General features: G+C 37.3%; 1 protein-coding gene across 1 annotated transcript in view; it reads left to right on the forward strand.

Moving 5' to 3' along the window:
- The window catches only part of LOC127440063 (pre-B-cell leukemia transcription factor 3-like), a 45,621-nt gene extending 35,728 nt beyond the window's left edge, over positions 1 to 9,893 (forward strand). Inside the window, exons 8-11 of the mRNA XM_051696444.1 lie at positions 1,361 to 1,438; positions 1,534 to 1,646; positions 2,774 to 2,863; positions 6,536 to 9,893. Of these exons, the coding sequence (XP_051552404.1) occupies positions 1,361 to 1,438; positions 1,534 to 1,646; positions 2,774 to 2,863; positions 6,536 to 6,628 (374 nt within the window). The 3' untranslated portion in view covers positions 6,629 to 9,893. The remainder of the gene's footprint in view (positions 1 to 1,360; positions 1,439 to 1,533; positions 1,647 to 2,773; positions 2,864 to 6,535) is intronic.
- The last annotated feature ends 5,705 nt before the right edge of the window (positions 9,894 to 15,598 follow it).

Here is a 15,598-nt window from a genome sequence, read left to right on the forward strand (position 1 = left end):
CCTACCGAGGCTGCCATTACCTCCTTGAGGCCGGATGTAGTGTTGTGGTCAACTTCAGCTAGGAAAATAGTTTTGATTGAGCTTACATGGGAAGAGGGTCTAGAGACAGCCTATGAGAGGAAGAAGAGTGTAAGGAAAATGGATGGAGGACTGCCACCTACCCTGTGGAGGTTGGGTTTTATGGGAACATCAATGCAGCACCTATTTAGAGACTTTGGCATCGTAGGAGCAGCTTTAAAAAAGTATTTGAAGGAATTGGCAGAGGAAGCTGAGAAAGGGAGTTTCTGGTTATGGTTAAGAAGGAAGGACAAAAAGTGGGGGGTTCAGAAGTAGGAAACTTAGGAATAGGGAACCTGGGTTATATGTGGTGAGGGCTTGTGCTGAGGTAGTATGCCATACGGAATCGGTGGCACTGAGCTATCGAGAGATACGGTGCCAGTACCAGTAGGGCACTGAGTACGCATCTCGGTTCCAGCTGGCCAACGGGCTGGCTTATATGGTCATGTCAAGATATTATGACATATACAACCCTGATTGCAAGTAATTTGTGAAGGAAGGATGTCTGAATGTGAAGACAAGGATGAGAGGGGTTGGAGGGGATCCGGTGTCCAGCTGCGGGGGGTGGCAGGTAGACGTCCCTGACCCTGCCGCACCACCAGGAGATGTTCCGGGATTAATGGGGCAAAACATTGAAGATAGGTGGCTCCCGGCTGATGACCCCGCAGCTGGGCTGAAGGCACTGGTGGAGGCACAGCAGGCATTAATGCCAGGCAGGTTATTATAGCTACCTGGTCATCTGTTTAAAAGTAAATATTTTCCAGATAATATTTTAATCATTTTTCTGGCTTTAGTACAGTGACAGTATAAAAGCCAATTATTTAATTTGGCCAACAACATCTTGTCTGTATAATTTCACACTTACTATTTTTCTCACACAGTAGGCCTATAAATGGGTCTTTATATATGAAAATTAATAACTGCTTTTATATTTTAGAAAGAGCATCCCTCGCTTAAGGGATTGTCATATTTGGGGGTCCTCAAAAAGTTTGAAAACCCCTGGCTTAAACTGGCCTAAACTGGTTTGCTGGTTTTTGCTGGACTCCCAGGATGTCTTGGTTAGTCTGGTTTGCTGGTTTTTTAGAGGTTTGGGACATGTTTCATTAAGTCAACTGAATATCTGCTTGGCCAGGCTGTGAGACTATCTTAAACCACCTAAGACTGGTTTAAGATGTTTTTTGTTTTTATGAGTGAAGCATAAGCATATGAAAACTAAATATCCATTTATGCTCAGAGGCAAATGTGTAAATTAGATTTTGTCCTGTGCCACAGCTAAAATGTCATACCATTTTTTTCACTGCAGGTTTTCAGATGAAAGATGAAGATTTTCAATTAGACGCAACAGAAGACAAAAACAATCTGTTAAACAACATGTTCACTGGTATGTCAACTTCAAAACTCCCTCTTTCCTCCACTATTCAGTCTATGACATCAAACTCACTCTTTCATCTCTTCTCATCTCTCCGCTCTCTGCAGGTTCCTCGGGTTCATATAGTTTGTCAGGTTCTGGAGATATGTTCATGAGTTTGCCTAGTCTGAATGGAAGCTCATACCAGCCGGCCCAGATCCCTAGTACAGGACAGACACAGGTATAATCACACACTGGTATAAAAAAGCTGAGGGCATGAATTAGTGGGGTTAGTGGGTGAAAGTAACAAGTGCACAATTCATCAGTGTAGTGTACGTTATTCTAAAAAAATTTTTTTGTGAAGAATGAAAATCTTTCATAAAAATTTAACTTTCTCCTCCTTGATAAAAAATGTAAACAAGTATCTCTTTTAAATACAATTCAGTTTACCGCCTGCTTTCCTCGGGCGGTAGAAGAGCATCGAAGAGCATTGATGATTGTTTAAAACTAATCGTGGGTGTGATGTGGCGCATGCCATCTGAGGAGTTGTTACCTAGGTTACTGTTGTTAAAATGGATAATTTTGAAGCCATGACAAATGCGTGGAGAGAGATTGGAGTTTTTAAAAGTGGAAGAGGTTCCATGACAAGTTTAATAAAGCAAAGAAGCGATACAGCACTAAAAGCGTCAATCCACAGAGAGAAAAACCTGCATTATTGGCATTACCTCCATTGCTGGAACAGTATGTTAAACATGTGACATCACCCTAAACAAAATAATTTTTAAATGACGTTGCGCATAGTGTAAACGCAGGCTTCGTTCACCTAGGGTGCTTTAGTTCATCCAGGAGAAAAAAGTTTGGCTTCTTCCATACTATAAATCAGGCTTAAGAACGTGTATGTAAATGTGCTCAGTAATTTAATTTAAATACTTAAGACGCAGTGTTACCTATGCGCTGATTGCACCTGCTTAAAATGGATGCATTTTAAAAAAGAATTTTGAGCTGAAATACTACTTGCAAAAAAACTTTTAAGGCTAATTTATACCTACTGGGTGAACAGGGTTCTTGGAATTCACTTAAAAAATATGAAGATAATGTGTTCGTTTGGTGATATTTCTACTGTTTGCACACAGTTGACCTAGGAGAACTCGGCTAGTCGAAGAGCTTTGATGGTTGGTTCAAACTAATCGCTGGTGTGGGTTGGCCGTGATGCTCTTTATTTATTTATTGTCCACAATGAATTCCTTTTAAAACAATGCCACGCATTGTATAAATGCTTTGTTGAACTTTAGTTCGTTCAGGATAAAAGTTTGGCTTCTTCCATTGTATAAATTAGGCTTTATATTGAATCTGTCTTTCTCTTTGCAGGGCGACTCCATACGTCACACCATAAGCCAGTCATTGGGTTACAGCGATGGTTTACGAGGCAACCCGCTTTACAGCCCTCATGGCTTAAATGTAAGTTTAAGGATGAACAATTTTTATGTTATTCTGAAATGCGCATTCACACCAGCCAAACAAACTGAACTTTGACGTCAAATGGACTTGGGTGTGTGCCAAAAGCTGTTAAGTCGAACAGTAGAGGAACTAACGAATATGCCACACATTTGCATTACACACTACACACACTTTCTCATGTGGTGTTTAAAGGGAAACGGGATAATCTTTCCCCAGCAGGCGTACCCGAGTCATTCAGCGAGTTGTCTGTATGATCAAGCCGTTGCTCCACGAGCCCGTGCAAAGACGACACCATAGATTATGTCTGGGAGGGTTGATGGCAGTCCTGTGAGAAGGCAAAGATTAATGTATGGATTCATATTCACAAGCGCACACGGGGCCATTTGCCAGGATGGGAAGCAAACGCTTTCCATTTCCATTTTGTAAAATGCATCTAATAACAAAACGACATGCAATGTTGCTGACAATATATATCTGTCTTATTGAACCAGGCTTTCTCGCTCTCTTTCTCGGAGCGAATCTGCAGTCCATTTTCTTATCACAATAATAAAATATGAAAGTGGAATTGCCTGCAGCTTTGTACAGATGTGAATCACATCTTCCTATATTAGGTTTGATAAAATATGCTTTATAATGGAGTTGATCGGGAGTCATGGTGTTAAAGCTTTGTTTATCTGTTGAGGCAGCTAAAGCAAGTGAAAAAAGCCGTCCGGACTGTGTAATACTGTTGCCAGGGGAAAATTATCATCCACAGCGATGTCACCAGGAGAAGTTGGGGGCTGTATAAATAGCTTCAGATGTCATAGTAATTTATTTGTTGTTTGTTCATTCATACAGTGGCACAAAAAGTATTTGTGTACTATATTTACTAAGTAATCTATTTTTTTAAGAGGGGGGTCAAAATGACCATTTTTGCCTGTGGTTTGGAGCAAAACTACAGGTCAAAAAATAACCCTAGAAAGGTGGTAGCCTCATTATTTTATTTTTATTAAATAATACAAACACTTTTAAGGCAGAAAAAGAATTATACGAAAAATACAGTAGGGTTTCAAAGCCTTTGGTGCTTGGACCCCTAATGATGCATTCGAAATCCAAAAACTAGATACAGGTAATGTGTCGCTTATTCTTAATAATGGTACATTGTTGTTTTTTGTGATTAAATAAAGGTACATTTACAGTTTCAACTGAATTTGTACTTCAGATCTTTTTTTTTTTTTTTTTTTTGGACAAGAAAAACTAGCTTTAAATCATTTGGTTTTCGACCACTGAAAATATGTAAAATGTAACACTCTTCTGATGGAGCAACATTGAGAGCCCATCTCTGGGATTTAATAGTAATAATTTAGATACCAAGAGCAAAGTTTGTTCTGAAGCAGAATCTAAAAGTATATAAGGATATCTGTAATACTTCGAAAAACAACACAAGTATTTTTTCCCATTTTTGGACTCACACCATTGGCATATATTGCAACAGGAGGTGCCGAAGTCAACAGATTTGAGTAAAAAGTCACTGTTTAAAAATAAAAAAAGAATCAGCCTAATCTCATTAAATTTATGTGAGCATTGTAACGTTTTTGCAAAGCTGAAATTACGTGCTTCATTACACGTTTTGCTGCAGTTTCCCAGTGAATTGCCCAGCAGGGGGCGCCAAAACCGAGTGAAATGAAGTTGTAATCAGACAAGGTTTTTAAGGTGAGTTTTAGATGGAGGTTTTAATGAGTAAAACGTACCCCCCTAACCTAAAACTTTAACCTAAACTTAACCAATAATGTCCTAAAACATAAATGAGAGTTTAACAAAACAGACATCCTTACCCTTAACCAAATCTAAACCTAACCAGTAGTGTTTTAAAATGCCAGTTCGAAATGAAAAGCACATTTTCTGAAGCAACCCTGCCATTTCGTGTCACTTCTATGGCACTTTCACTTTTGTGCATTTTGGCTGGACTCTAACCGTGATTGACAAGCCCAAAGTCCAACACTCTTATCAGGTAAGCTAACAAGCAAGCTACTCATATTGGAATAATGTGAGCCTGTAATACGAGTGTTAAAATGTATCATTTTTCAAATCATGCGTTAAAGTAAAAGTGTTTTGATATCATAACATAGCAGTGTGTGAGTAACAAAGTGAAAAATAAGTGTTTAAAAAGTCATAATCAGCATTTGTACTCGTGATTTGTGTGACAATTAATAAAAAGCACAGTTGTTGTAGTGATTCTAGTGGTCGATTCACCAGGAAACTACCGCGAAATGTAGAAAGCGTCACGTAAAAATCAGTTTGCAAAAATATATAGAGTAATGTTCATTCTGTGAGACCAGGTTGAAAATAATGATGCTGCCACCTTTTCAAGGTTATTTTTTTACCTGTTTTGCTCTAAAATTATAGGTGAAAACTGTCATTTTGACTCCCCTCTACAAAATAATGGAATAATCAATCATTATCAATCCAAGGGATTTCATATTTTGGCTTTGATCATCATTTATGTATTTTTTTCACTTGATAAAAAATTATTGAAACACAATTTTGAGCCGGGGACCTCTGGTTACGGAGGACTAATATATTTTTGTTTGAAAACGCATAGATTTTGCGACGTTTACGCCTCTCTTCCACACTAGAATGGCATTTCAGAGACTTTCAAAAATGCTCTGCATAACCGCATTGGAGAACTTAAAATTGAGTTTTCAAACTTAAAGGAATAGTTCACCCAAAAATTTAAATTCTCTCATCATTTACTCACCCTCATGCCATTGCAGATGTGTATGACTTTCTTTCATCTGCTGAACTCAAGTGAAGATATTTAGACGAATATTTCAGCTCTTTTGGTCCATACAATGCAAGTGAATGGGTGCCAAAATTTTTAAGCTCCAAAAATCACATTATGTAGCATAAAAGTAATCCATATGACTCCAGTGGTTAAATCAATGTCTTCAGAAGTGATATGATAGGTGTGGGTGAGAAACAGATCACTTTTACATTCTCCTTCTTGTGTTTTTGGTGATTCACATTTTTCATGCATATTGCCCCCTACTGGGCAGAGGGAAGAATTTCTAGCAAAAAAGGACATAAATATTGATGGTTCTCACCCACACCTTTCTGAAGATATGAATTAAAACATTGGAGTCATATGGATTACTTTTATGATGTCTTTGTGTGCTTTTTGGAGCGTAAACTTTTGGCACCCATTCACTTGCATAGTATGGACCTACAGAGCTTAAAATCATAATTTATGTTCTGCAGAAGAAAGGGGATGGTATGAGGGTGAGTAAATGATGAGAGAATTGGCATTTTTAGGTATGCCTTTAAATGGATTAGTGTGGAGGTGGTCTGGGTTGATACGGAATGACCCTAAAACAATAGCTGTACTGTTCAAAATTTAAACAAAACGCATTCGGATAATAAATCACATGAATGCTGAATGGAAGACACCATGCGAGAAATTAGATATGTATCCAATTTGTTTTCACATATGAAAGTGGCCCAGATTGGAATGGAAAATATCAGATTCACTGTGATTTTGCAACCACGCACCATCATCCAAAGAGGAAAATATCTGATTTGGGCCACATTCATCTGTGGTTTGATGTTACTTTCAAAATCTATACTGGCTAATGTTTCCATTCTGACTTTATACCTCTCAAATGTGACTTAGACTGTCTCTCTCTTTCTTTCTAGGGTAACAGTGGCTGGCATGACGCAGTCACTCCATCTTCTGTGACATCTCCTATAGAGGGAGCAAACAGTGTTCACTCAGATACCTCCAACTGACCAGACCTGCTGTCTGAAGTCACTTAATTCCCAACAAAAACATTCCAAAGGGAAACCAACATCACCCAATGTAATCTGTAGCCAGAATCCAGACAGAAGAGCACGATACTGGAATATAGACTCAAAGCTGCTTCAGTTCCATACAAAGTAAAGGATCACAGTCACAAAAAGGAAGCATGCAGGATTCTTCAGTACTTCAATGCAAAAATAAACCAATGTAATAAGCCTGGATTAGTGGTCCAAATTTTATAATAAAAACTACAAGCAGTACAACAGCTTTATGGGGATGCCTCGATAAACATGTTTAGCGTGACGAAATGAGAGAAGTTTTGGTGATTATCTTCGTGAACATCTTTGAATGTGTCTAAAAATGCGTCCGATGATTTATATTTAAGTTTCTTTTCACCAACAATGACATTTTTTTTTATTGTATTTTTAATTATTAATGTTATATATCATGAATGTCACTGACATCTTGGTTTTACCTAGACTATCTAATTATAACAAACACAATATAGCAATATTGCCACAGAATTCAATCTTATCTGGAATCTGAAAACAGTCCAATATCATCAGTAGAGCTCAACATTAGGGTTCCGAAGTAAAAATGCAATAGAGAAAGTCCCAGTTAATCACTACACTATCCACAATCCTGAAGCAAGATCCACCAGAGAAGTCACTGTTAAGCTGTCTTCCCTTTAAAGTCAGATGTGGAATACTCCTTTGAATATTCTCAAATATGACTTGGCAATGCAGGTGTTGGACTGTCAACAAAGTCATCTCCAAGCCACTAAATTGTGGAGGATAAACAATGCATGAAGTGATTATATCTGTTCTGCAGGTGTACAATGATCAACAGAGAAGATAATTTACCATGTTTTACACACCTGTCTCTGCAAACGTTTGCTAAACTGGTTTTGTTATCATGTAGGAACTTCAACTCGATGCATTTTATTTGCTAAAAAGTTACATTTGTACGCATTTTGTAAATTTATTTGGATGCCATTACTGTACAGTACTGTGCAAAAGTTTTAGGCACTTGTGAAAAATGTTGCATAGTGAGGATGTCTTCAAAAATAATGAAATAAATAGTTTTCATCTGTCACTTAATCTCATACAAAGTCCAGTAAACATAAAAAAGCTAAATCAATATTCGTTGTGACCACCTTTGCTTTTAAAACAGCACCAATTCTCCTAGTTACACCTGGACACAGTTTTTCTTGGTTGTTGGCAGATAGGATGTTTCAAGCTTCTTGGAGAATTCGACACAGTTCTTCTATCTATTTAGGCTGTCTCAATTGCTTCTGTCTCTTTATGTAATCTCAGACTGACACGATGTTCAGTGGGGGGCTCTGTGGGGGCTATGACATCTGTTGCAGGGCTCCCTGTTCTTCTATCTATTTCGGCTGTCTCAATTGCTTCTGTCTCTTTATGTAATCTCAGACTGACACGATGTTCAGTGGGGGGCACTGTGGGGGCTATGACATCTGTTGCAGGGCTCCCTGTTCTTCTATCTATTTCGGCTGTCTCAATTGCTTCTGTCTCTTTATGAAATCTCAGACTGACACGATGTTCAGTGGGGGGCACTGTGGGGGCTATGACATCTGTTGCAGGGCTCCCTGTTCTTCTATCTATTTAGGCTGTCTCAGTTGCTTCCGTCTCTTCATGTAATCTCAGACTGACTCGATGTTCAGTGGGGGGCTTTGTGGGGGCCATGACATCTGTTGCAGGGCTCCCAGTTCTTCTATTCTAAACTTTTCTATTTGCAAAAGTAATGTTTGGGAGTCTAACATTTATATTTCCTATTGACACACTAAAGCTGAAGATATAATTAACCATCTTAAGACAAATGCTTTTGTGAAACATATTATGTGCCTAAGACTTTTGCACAGTACTGTATGTTTGTGTGACATCATGCACATGCACAATTGACATTCTGTTGCACTTTTCCAAATTGTACGTTTGAAATTCTGACTTTTAAAGTTGAATTGAATGCAGCGAGAGTATTGCACTTTTTTGCAGTCCAATTTTCAAAATTGTAATGTTGTGATACATCTTGGAGCTGGCTGATTTGATTAATGGCTTAGAACTCTATTCATTTTTTTATTTTTGAAATGCCTACAAATAATTAAAAAAATTAATGGGAAAAAACTTTTAAAACTCAGTCCGCTGGGAGGTCACTGTTGAGCTTTATTGTGCATTCTCCTCTGAGTCATTTATCAGATTTCATAAAACCATCTCCTACTTAATATTACCATTGAAACAGACAGAATGCAAACAAAAACAATCATTTAGAGGTAATCTGATAATGCCATTTCATTGACTGGACATAATCACATGATCACTAAGCACTAGTACATAGTGTATCTGTACATAGTGAAAACATTTTTGAATGTTATTATTTTCTGTCTTTACATACGTAGTAGCTTTTTAAAAATGGAGAATTTACCCTTCTCTAAGCCCCGCCTTAAAAACGCTTCTGACCAATCCTGGCTTAGAAACTGTTGCCCTGCCGCCATTACTCTGACACGCGTTTGCTATTTTCCAATGACAGTCTATGGGAGTAATGTGTGTTTGAGTACTTTTAAGAGGGATTTTATCAAAATATATATATAAAAAAAGTCAAACACGTTGTTGCTGGGTCATTTGTAATAGTGACATGAGTTACCCAGAGAGGATACCCATAGTGTTTTTCTTTCTTTAAAAAAAAAAAAAATATATATATTTTTTTTTAAAGAAAGAATAAAATATATTTTATTCTTTATATATACTTAAATAAATCTGGAGAAGAGCGTGATATTGATTAAACTGTGTCAGCTCTCATTCCCAAACAAGGGCGTAGATTCGGCTTGAACTTTTATTTAAATGTGAGTTATGCAGAGCTTGTCACGGCGGGCAACCGTAACCAAGGGGGGCGGAGCTTAGCGAAGGGTCAATTTGATTAATTCACTGATTCTATAAACATTGTTTGTTTTACATGTTTACATTTTTTTTTTTTTTATTATTATTATTATTCTTCAGTTTTGTTGGGTTGTTTATATTTTGTAATACGATGTTATGAGATGTTGTAATTTTTAAAACAAACAAAAAAATGTTCTAATGTATTAACAGATTTTGGTTTTATTTTTACCATTACTGCTGTACATTGAGGACTCAAAGCAACTCTCGATGTAGAATCATTAATTTAGGCTAGTATTAGCTTTTGATAAAAGAAATACTTTGTGTTTCTGACCAAAAAAAAAAGTGTTTCAATAAACATTTTGAATGGAGAATTCAACCCCTTAGTTTTGTAAAGCAATAATCACAAAATTGCCTAATGTAGTGATTAGTCTGCCTGGGCTGTATTTCTCAAAAGCATCGCAAGCCTAAGTAGATCGTAAAAACCATTGGCGCACTACTCAGAACACCTTAGGGGCATAGACACCCCCCCCCCCCCCCCATTTATACCATGATCAATGGAAACATGTAAATGCTGCAACTCCCCCAGTGTTCAAGCTAAATCTATGCCCTTGCAACCGCATAGCAACGCCCTAGAAACATCGTGGCAGTGAGTTTTGCAAGGAGCACCATTCACAATTGAATCGTAAAATGTATATTTTGCAGCACATAGTTTTAAGAAGGCAACAACTTTTCAAATATCATAAATTCATGTTATACACAAACAAATCTTTCTCTCTCTCTCTCACACACACACACACACACACACACACACACACAAAAAGCCTGTAGAATTGCAAGTAAGCTGCAAAAAGAATCACATTCTTCGGACACTTTGTCAATAAACAATTTCACCCCTCCTCTGTTGTATTGATCTTGATAAGCTCCAAACTGTTGGGAATATTTCATCAAATTCCCCCATTAGGCGTGCTGGCAATCCTACCTGACCTCTCGTCTCTGGCCCTCAGCCCTTTAATTGACAGCAGGGGCTAAATAAATAATTAGAGGGCATTTTACGGATGTCAGTGAGATTGCATATTGCACCGTTGACATTTTGAAAACAAATCTCCGATTCATGAGCCATCACTGTGAGCGATCGGCAAAGGCTATTAGTTCGACTGACAGAAATAGACGTGAGACTGTGAAATATCATCCTGTAATCTCACTGATTTATGATCATGTGTTGCTGCTTCATCGAGAACCACCACAGATTTATTGCCACTCTGGTGGAATTATTAATGAGGCTCCGTTTGCTGTGTGAGGTTAAAGTCATGTGAACCAATCAAATAATTCAACACAGCTTCAACTGCTTTAGTCTTTATTTCAAGTTCATTACTTTTGTCACAGTTATGCACATTTATTCATGGAAGTTGGGACTTTCTTGCACACAATCACAAAACATCTCACTTAAAGGGATAGTTCACCCAAAACTTAATGCCATCCCAGATGTGTTTGACTTTCTGTCTTCTGTAGAACACAGACGAAGATTTTTAGAAGAATATTTCAGCTCTGTAGGTCCATGCAATGCAAGTGAATGGTGGCCAGAAATTTGAAGGTCCAAAAATCACATAAAGCCAGCATAAAAGTTATCCATAAGACTCCAGTGGTTTAATCTATACCAGGGACCTATGGCACACGGTAATCACTGGAACGCCAGCAACGGCGAGAGAGGAGTAGATTGTTTTATATATATAAATTCCACACCTGCGTTCCAATCTACATCTTGATGTAATCCTTCCTCATAATCACACAGCATGTTTTCATGAGCTGAATGGGAGGCTAAACAAATAGTACAAATGTGACGAGACTGCAGTATACACAACAGACTCATGCAGCGCGTGCAAGCCATTCGCGCATCACAAGCCGGCAGCGCTTCACTTTCGGTTAATCGTGCGAGTAAACGCATCCGCTTTTCTTCGGTCAGGCTGCGTGGATGACAGCCTACATTCCGTGTTTCATTTGTTTCTTTTTGCTTTCAGAACAACACGTGATGTAATAAGGAAAACACCACTATAAATCCTTGAGACTTCACATACAGGTACACCCTTCTTAAACCATAGTCACACTCAAAATTACACTAAACGATTAAAAGAGAAAACATAAACCCATATCGTGTGGTTCAAATATCTGAGTCTGTACAAAATATAAATTAAACCTGGAAATAAAGTTTTAGGATTTTGCAGGTGCGATTCACCAAAAAGGGCTAAATAGTTGATCGGCTTGTGATGCGCGAATGGCTTGCACGCGCAGCGTGAGTCTCGTCACACTTTAATAGTGTTTAGCCTCCCATTCAGCTGATGAAAACACGCTGCGTGAACACGAGGAAGGATTACATCAAGGTGTAGATTTAAATGCAGGTGCGAAAAACTTCATATAAATAAAATAGCCTGCTCCTCTCTCGCTGTTGCTTGTGTGCTAGTGATTACATGATTACAATGACTTAATATAAAAAATATTTAACATTCCACATTATTCCGTGTTCAGTAATCAAATAAGCAAATCTGTGACATTAACTGTGTTACTCATTTTGTACAGAAGGACAGGTTTTCTTTCATTAAAGCACTTTCACAAAACGCTCTGTGAAAATTCACATGCAGGATCATGATTATATCATAATCATCAGGTTTTGTGTGGGGGGTGTGGGGTCAGCACAGCCATAGACCAGGAAAATAAAAAATGGCACTCCATGTCAAAAAGGTTGCCGACCCCTGATCTATACCTTCAGAAGCAACATTATAGGTGTGGGTGAGAAACAGATCAATATATGCAGTAAGTACATTTTTATTATTAATTCTCCTCCCCCCACAGTAAGTGGCAACATGCACAAAGAATGTGAATCATCAAAAACCAAAGATGAAAAATGTGAAAGTAAAAGTGGACATTTATAGTAAAAAAGGACTTAAACATTGATCTGTTTCTCACCCACACCTATCATATTGCTTCAAAAGACATGGATTAAACTACTAGAGTCGTGTGGATTACTTTTATGCTGCCTTTGAGTCCTTTTTAGACCTTCTGAGTTCTGGTCACCATTCGCTTACATTGTATGGACCAACAGAGTTAAGATATTCCTCTAAAAATCTTCATTTGTGTTCTGCAGAAGAAAGAAAGTCACACAAATCTGGGATGGCATGAGGATGAGTAAATGATGAGAGAATTTTTATTTTTGGGTGAACTATTCCTTTTAAGTGCACCAAATTGTAAAAATGTACTTTATCAAAGTTGTCAAAGTTATATCAATATAATCTTATAAAATGTTGTGTTGACAGTTTCAAGTATTGTAGAATTTACATCTACCCCTTTTCATACACTTCATGATGTGATACAGAGCACAGCCAAAGCTGCAGCCGGCAGGCATCATAACGGATATGCAAATCACACTGCCCGTCTGCCTCGTTAATATTAAACATTGGTTATTACACAGACCAAAAGCCTGACCCCTGGAGCGGCTCACCACACCTCCTGAATAATTAATGTCCTCTGATTATGTTAATCAGGAGAGTTCCAGGAGAGAAGTGGGGATTTGCTCGGGGTGTCGGATGACTCATGCCGCGGTTTTTCTTTTAAGCTCCTGTCAACTCAAACTGTGCTAAGCTCAAAACATGTTACTTCTTTATTTTGTCTTAATTTTTACATTTGAAGTGAGTGGTTTTTTAAGTCATCATGTCGTTCAAAACCCATAAACTACAAAAAAAAAAAAAAAAAAAAAAAATCCGTACTATTTTTGTTGTCCAGTAACATTTCAAGAAACGCATAAAACACAGGGCCTGGGTAGCTCAGCGAGTATTGAAGCTGACTTCCACCCCTGGAGTCACGAGTTCGAATTCAGGGTGTGCTGAGTGACTCCAGCCAGGTCTCCTAAGCAACCAAATTGGTTGTGTGTGGATCGTGGAGAGTAGCATGAGCCTCCACATGCTGTGAGTCTCCGTGGTGTCATGCACAACGAGCCATAAGATAAGATGCGCAGATTGACGGTCTCAGAAGCGGAGACAACTGAGACTTGTCTTCCGCCACCCGGATTGAGATGAGTAACCACGCCACTATGAGGACCTACTAAGTAGTGGGAATTGGGCATTCCAAATTGGGGAGAAAGGGGGAAAAAAGAAGAAATAATGAAAAACAATATACAATATTCCCGGTTCAATGCAAGTTCAGTTCAATCAACAGCATTTGTGGTATAATGTTGATTACTGTTGATTCATCTTTAAATATATACATATATATATATATATATATATATGTATATAACCCTTAAATTCATTACATACCTCTGGTCTTTAGCGACCCAGCACATGTATCTATCACAAATGGATATATAAAATGCCCAGATAGTGTCAAATTTATTTTTCATATATTGAAGAGATGATGCAACAAATCTAGAACAGGATTTATTACTTTCACACTGAAATTTCATGCAACACAACTGGCTTACTTAACACATAAGCTACACATAAGTTCCACATATGTATATTCTCTGGCAACTTTTGGGTCTAAATAGATGCACAACTTAAATAATTTCAGTACTACACACAAATGAGAATAGTCAAATCAAACTGTTGATGTGTTAAACTTACTATAGTTTACTTCCATGTTGCTTCTTCATCAAATAGCAATGTCAAATGTAAATCAAGTCAATCACTGAAACAACAGCGTCACCTTGAGTAAGAAATAGCATGAATAATATATATGTGTACACACAGAAAATCAACATGATATAGTACTCATTTGTCTTGTAATAAACAAAGAAGTATACACTGTGATAAACTTATATAGATATGAAATAATCATAAAAATATGATTTATGGAAGCGCAAAAAAAGTGACACTATTACATATCTCGGGTCTTTAATGACCCTATACTTTTGGTAATTAAGCTTTTTTTTTGTTTTTTGTTACACTGTTCAAAAGAGAAAGTTTGAGGAATAATAAAAAGGTGTGGGCACAACTCCCAAAAATTGAAGAGGTAAATGAGGTGGAATTAGGTTTTCGGGTCATTAAAGACCTGAGGTATGCATTAAAGGGTTAAAAGAAAAAAGAAAAAATCTGGGTTCCAGTAAGTCACTTACAATGGAAGTGAATGGGGGCCAATCCGTAAATGTTAAAATACTCACTGTTTCAAAAGTATAGACACAAGACGTAAACAATATGTGTGTTAACATGATATTGTATTGAACCCGGAATATTCCTTTAAATGATGGTATATTAAGTCTTGTTTTTGGAGAAATCTAACAAAATTTAGTGGTTTATGCTTAAAACAAGAATAAAAAAAAAAAACTTTGCCAATGTTAAAACAAGGAGATTACAAGTTTATTATCTTAACATATCGACAAAAGGTTTTATTCTTATTTTAACCATAACCCTCACCAAATTTTGTTAGATATGTCTGAAAACAAGACTTGATATCTTATTTAATTTTGCTTCTCAAGTACATGTTTCTTGTTTTAATGGTACTTAGGTATTTTTTACTGGAAAACGACAAAAATATTGAATAAGAAAACTAACTTTTGCAGTGTCTTTCTGCTGTGGAACAGAAAAGGAGATATTAATAAGTATGTGAGTCTCAGTCACCATTCACTTGCATTGCTTCTCTTTTCCATACAAAAAGAGTGAATGGTGACTGAAGATAGCATTCTGCCTATCAACACCTTTTGTGTAAAGGTGGTACAAACTTTCAAGACAAATTTCAAAGTTGACGGTTCTTTACTTTAACTGATACAGTGTATTCTGTTCCAAATTGCCAATATACTTTATGCTCAAACATCCACCATGCAAAAATTATGAGCAATAATAACAGTGATACTTGCTTAAACAATTACCAGTAATAAAGAAAATTATGTTACTGTAAATAAAGTGGTAATGTGTTAAAAACCAAGCATGTACTGTACTGGAGCTGCATGTAAACCATTTCACTGAGCATCATTTGCCACATCTACACACAAAAGCAAAGGGCATTTGATTAGTGTTTTAAACTGACCCACACTTGACCTCTCATTTATATTAGATCTTCAATCCCAGCTGGTCTCCTCTGAGGATA

The sequence above is a fragment of the Myxocyprinus asiaticus genome, chromosome 4 (assembly GCF_019703515.2).
Source record: "Myxocyprinus asiaticus isolate MX2 ecotype Aquarium Trade chromosome 4, UBuf_Myxa_2, whole genome shotgun sequence".
Lineage (NCBI taxonomy): Eukaryota > Metazoa > Chordata > Actinopteri > Cypriniformes > Catostomidae > Myxocyprinus > Myxocyprinus asiaticus.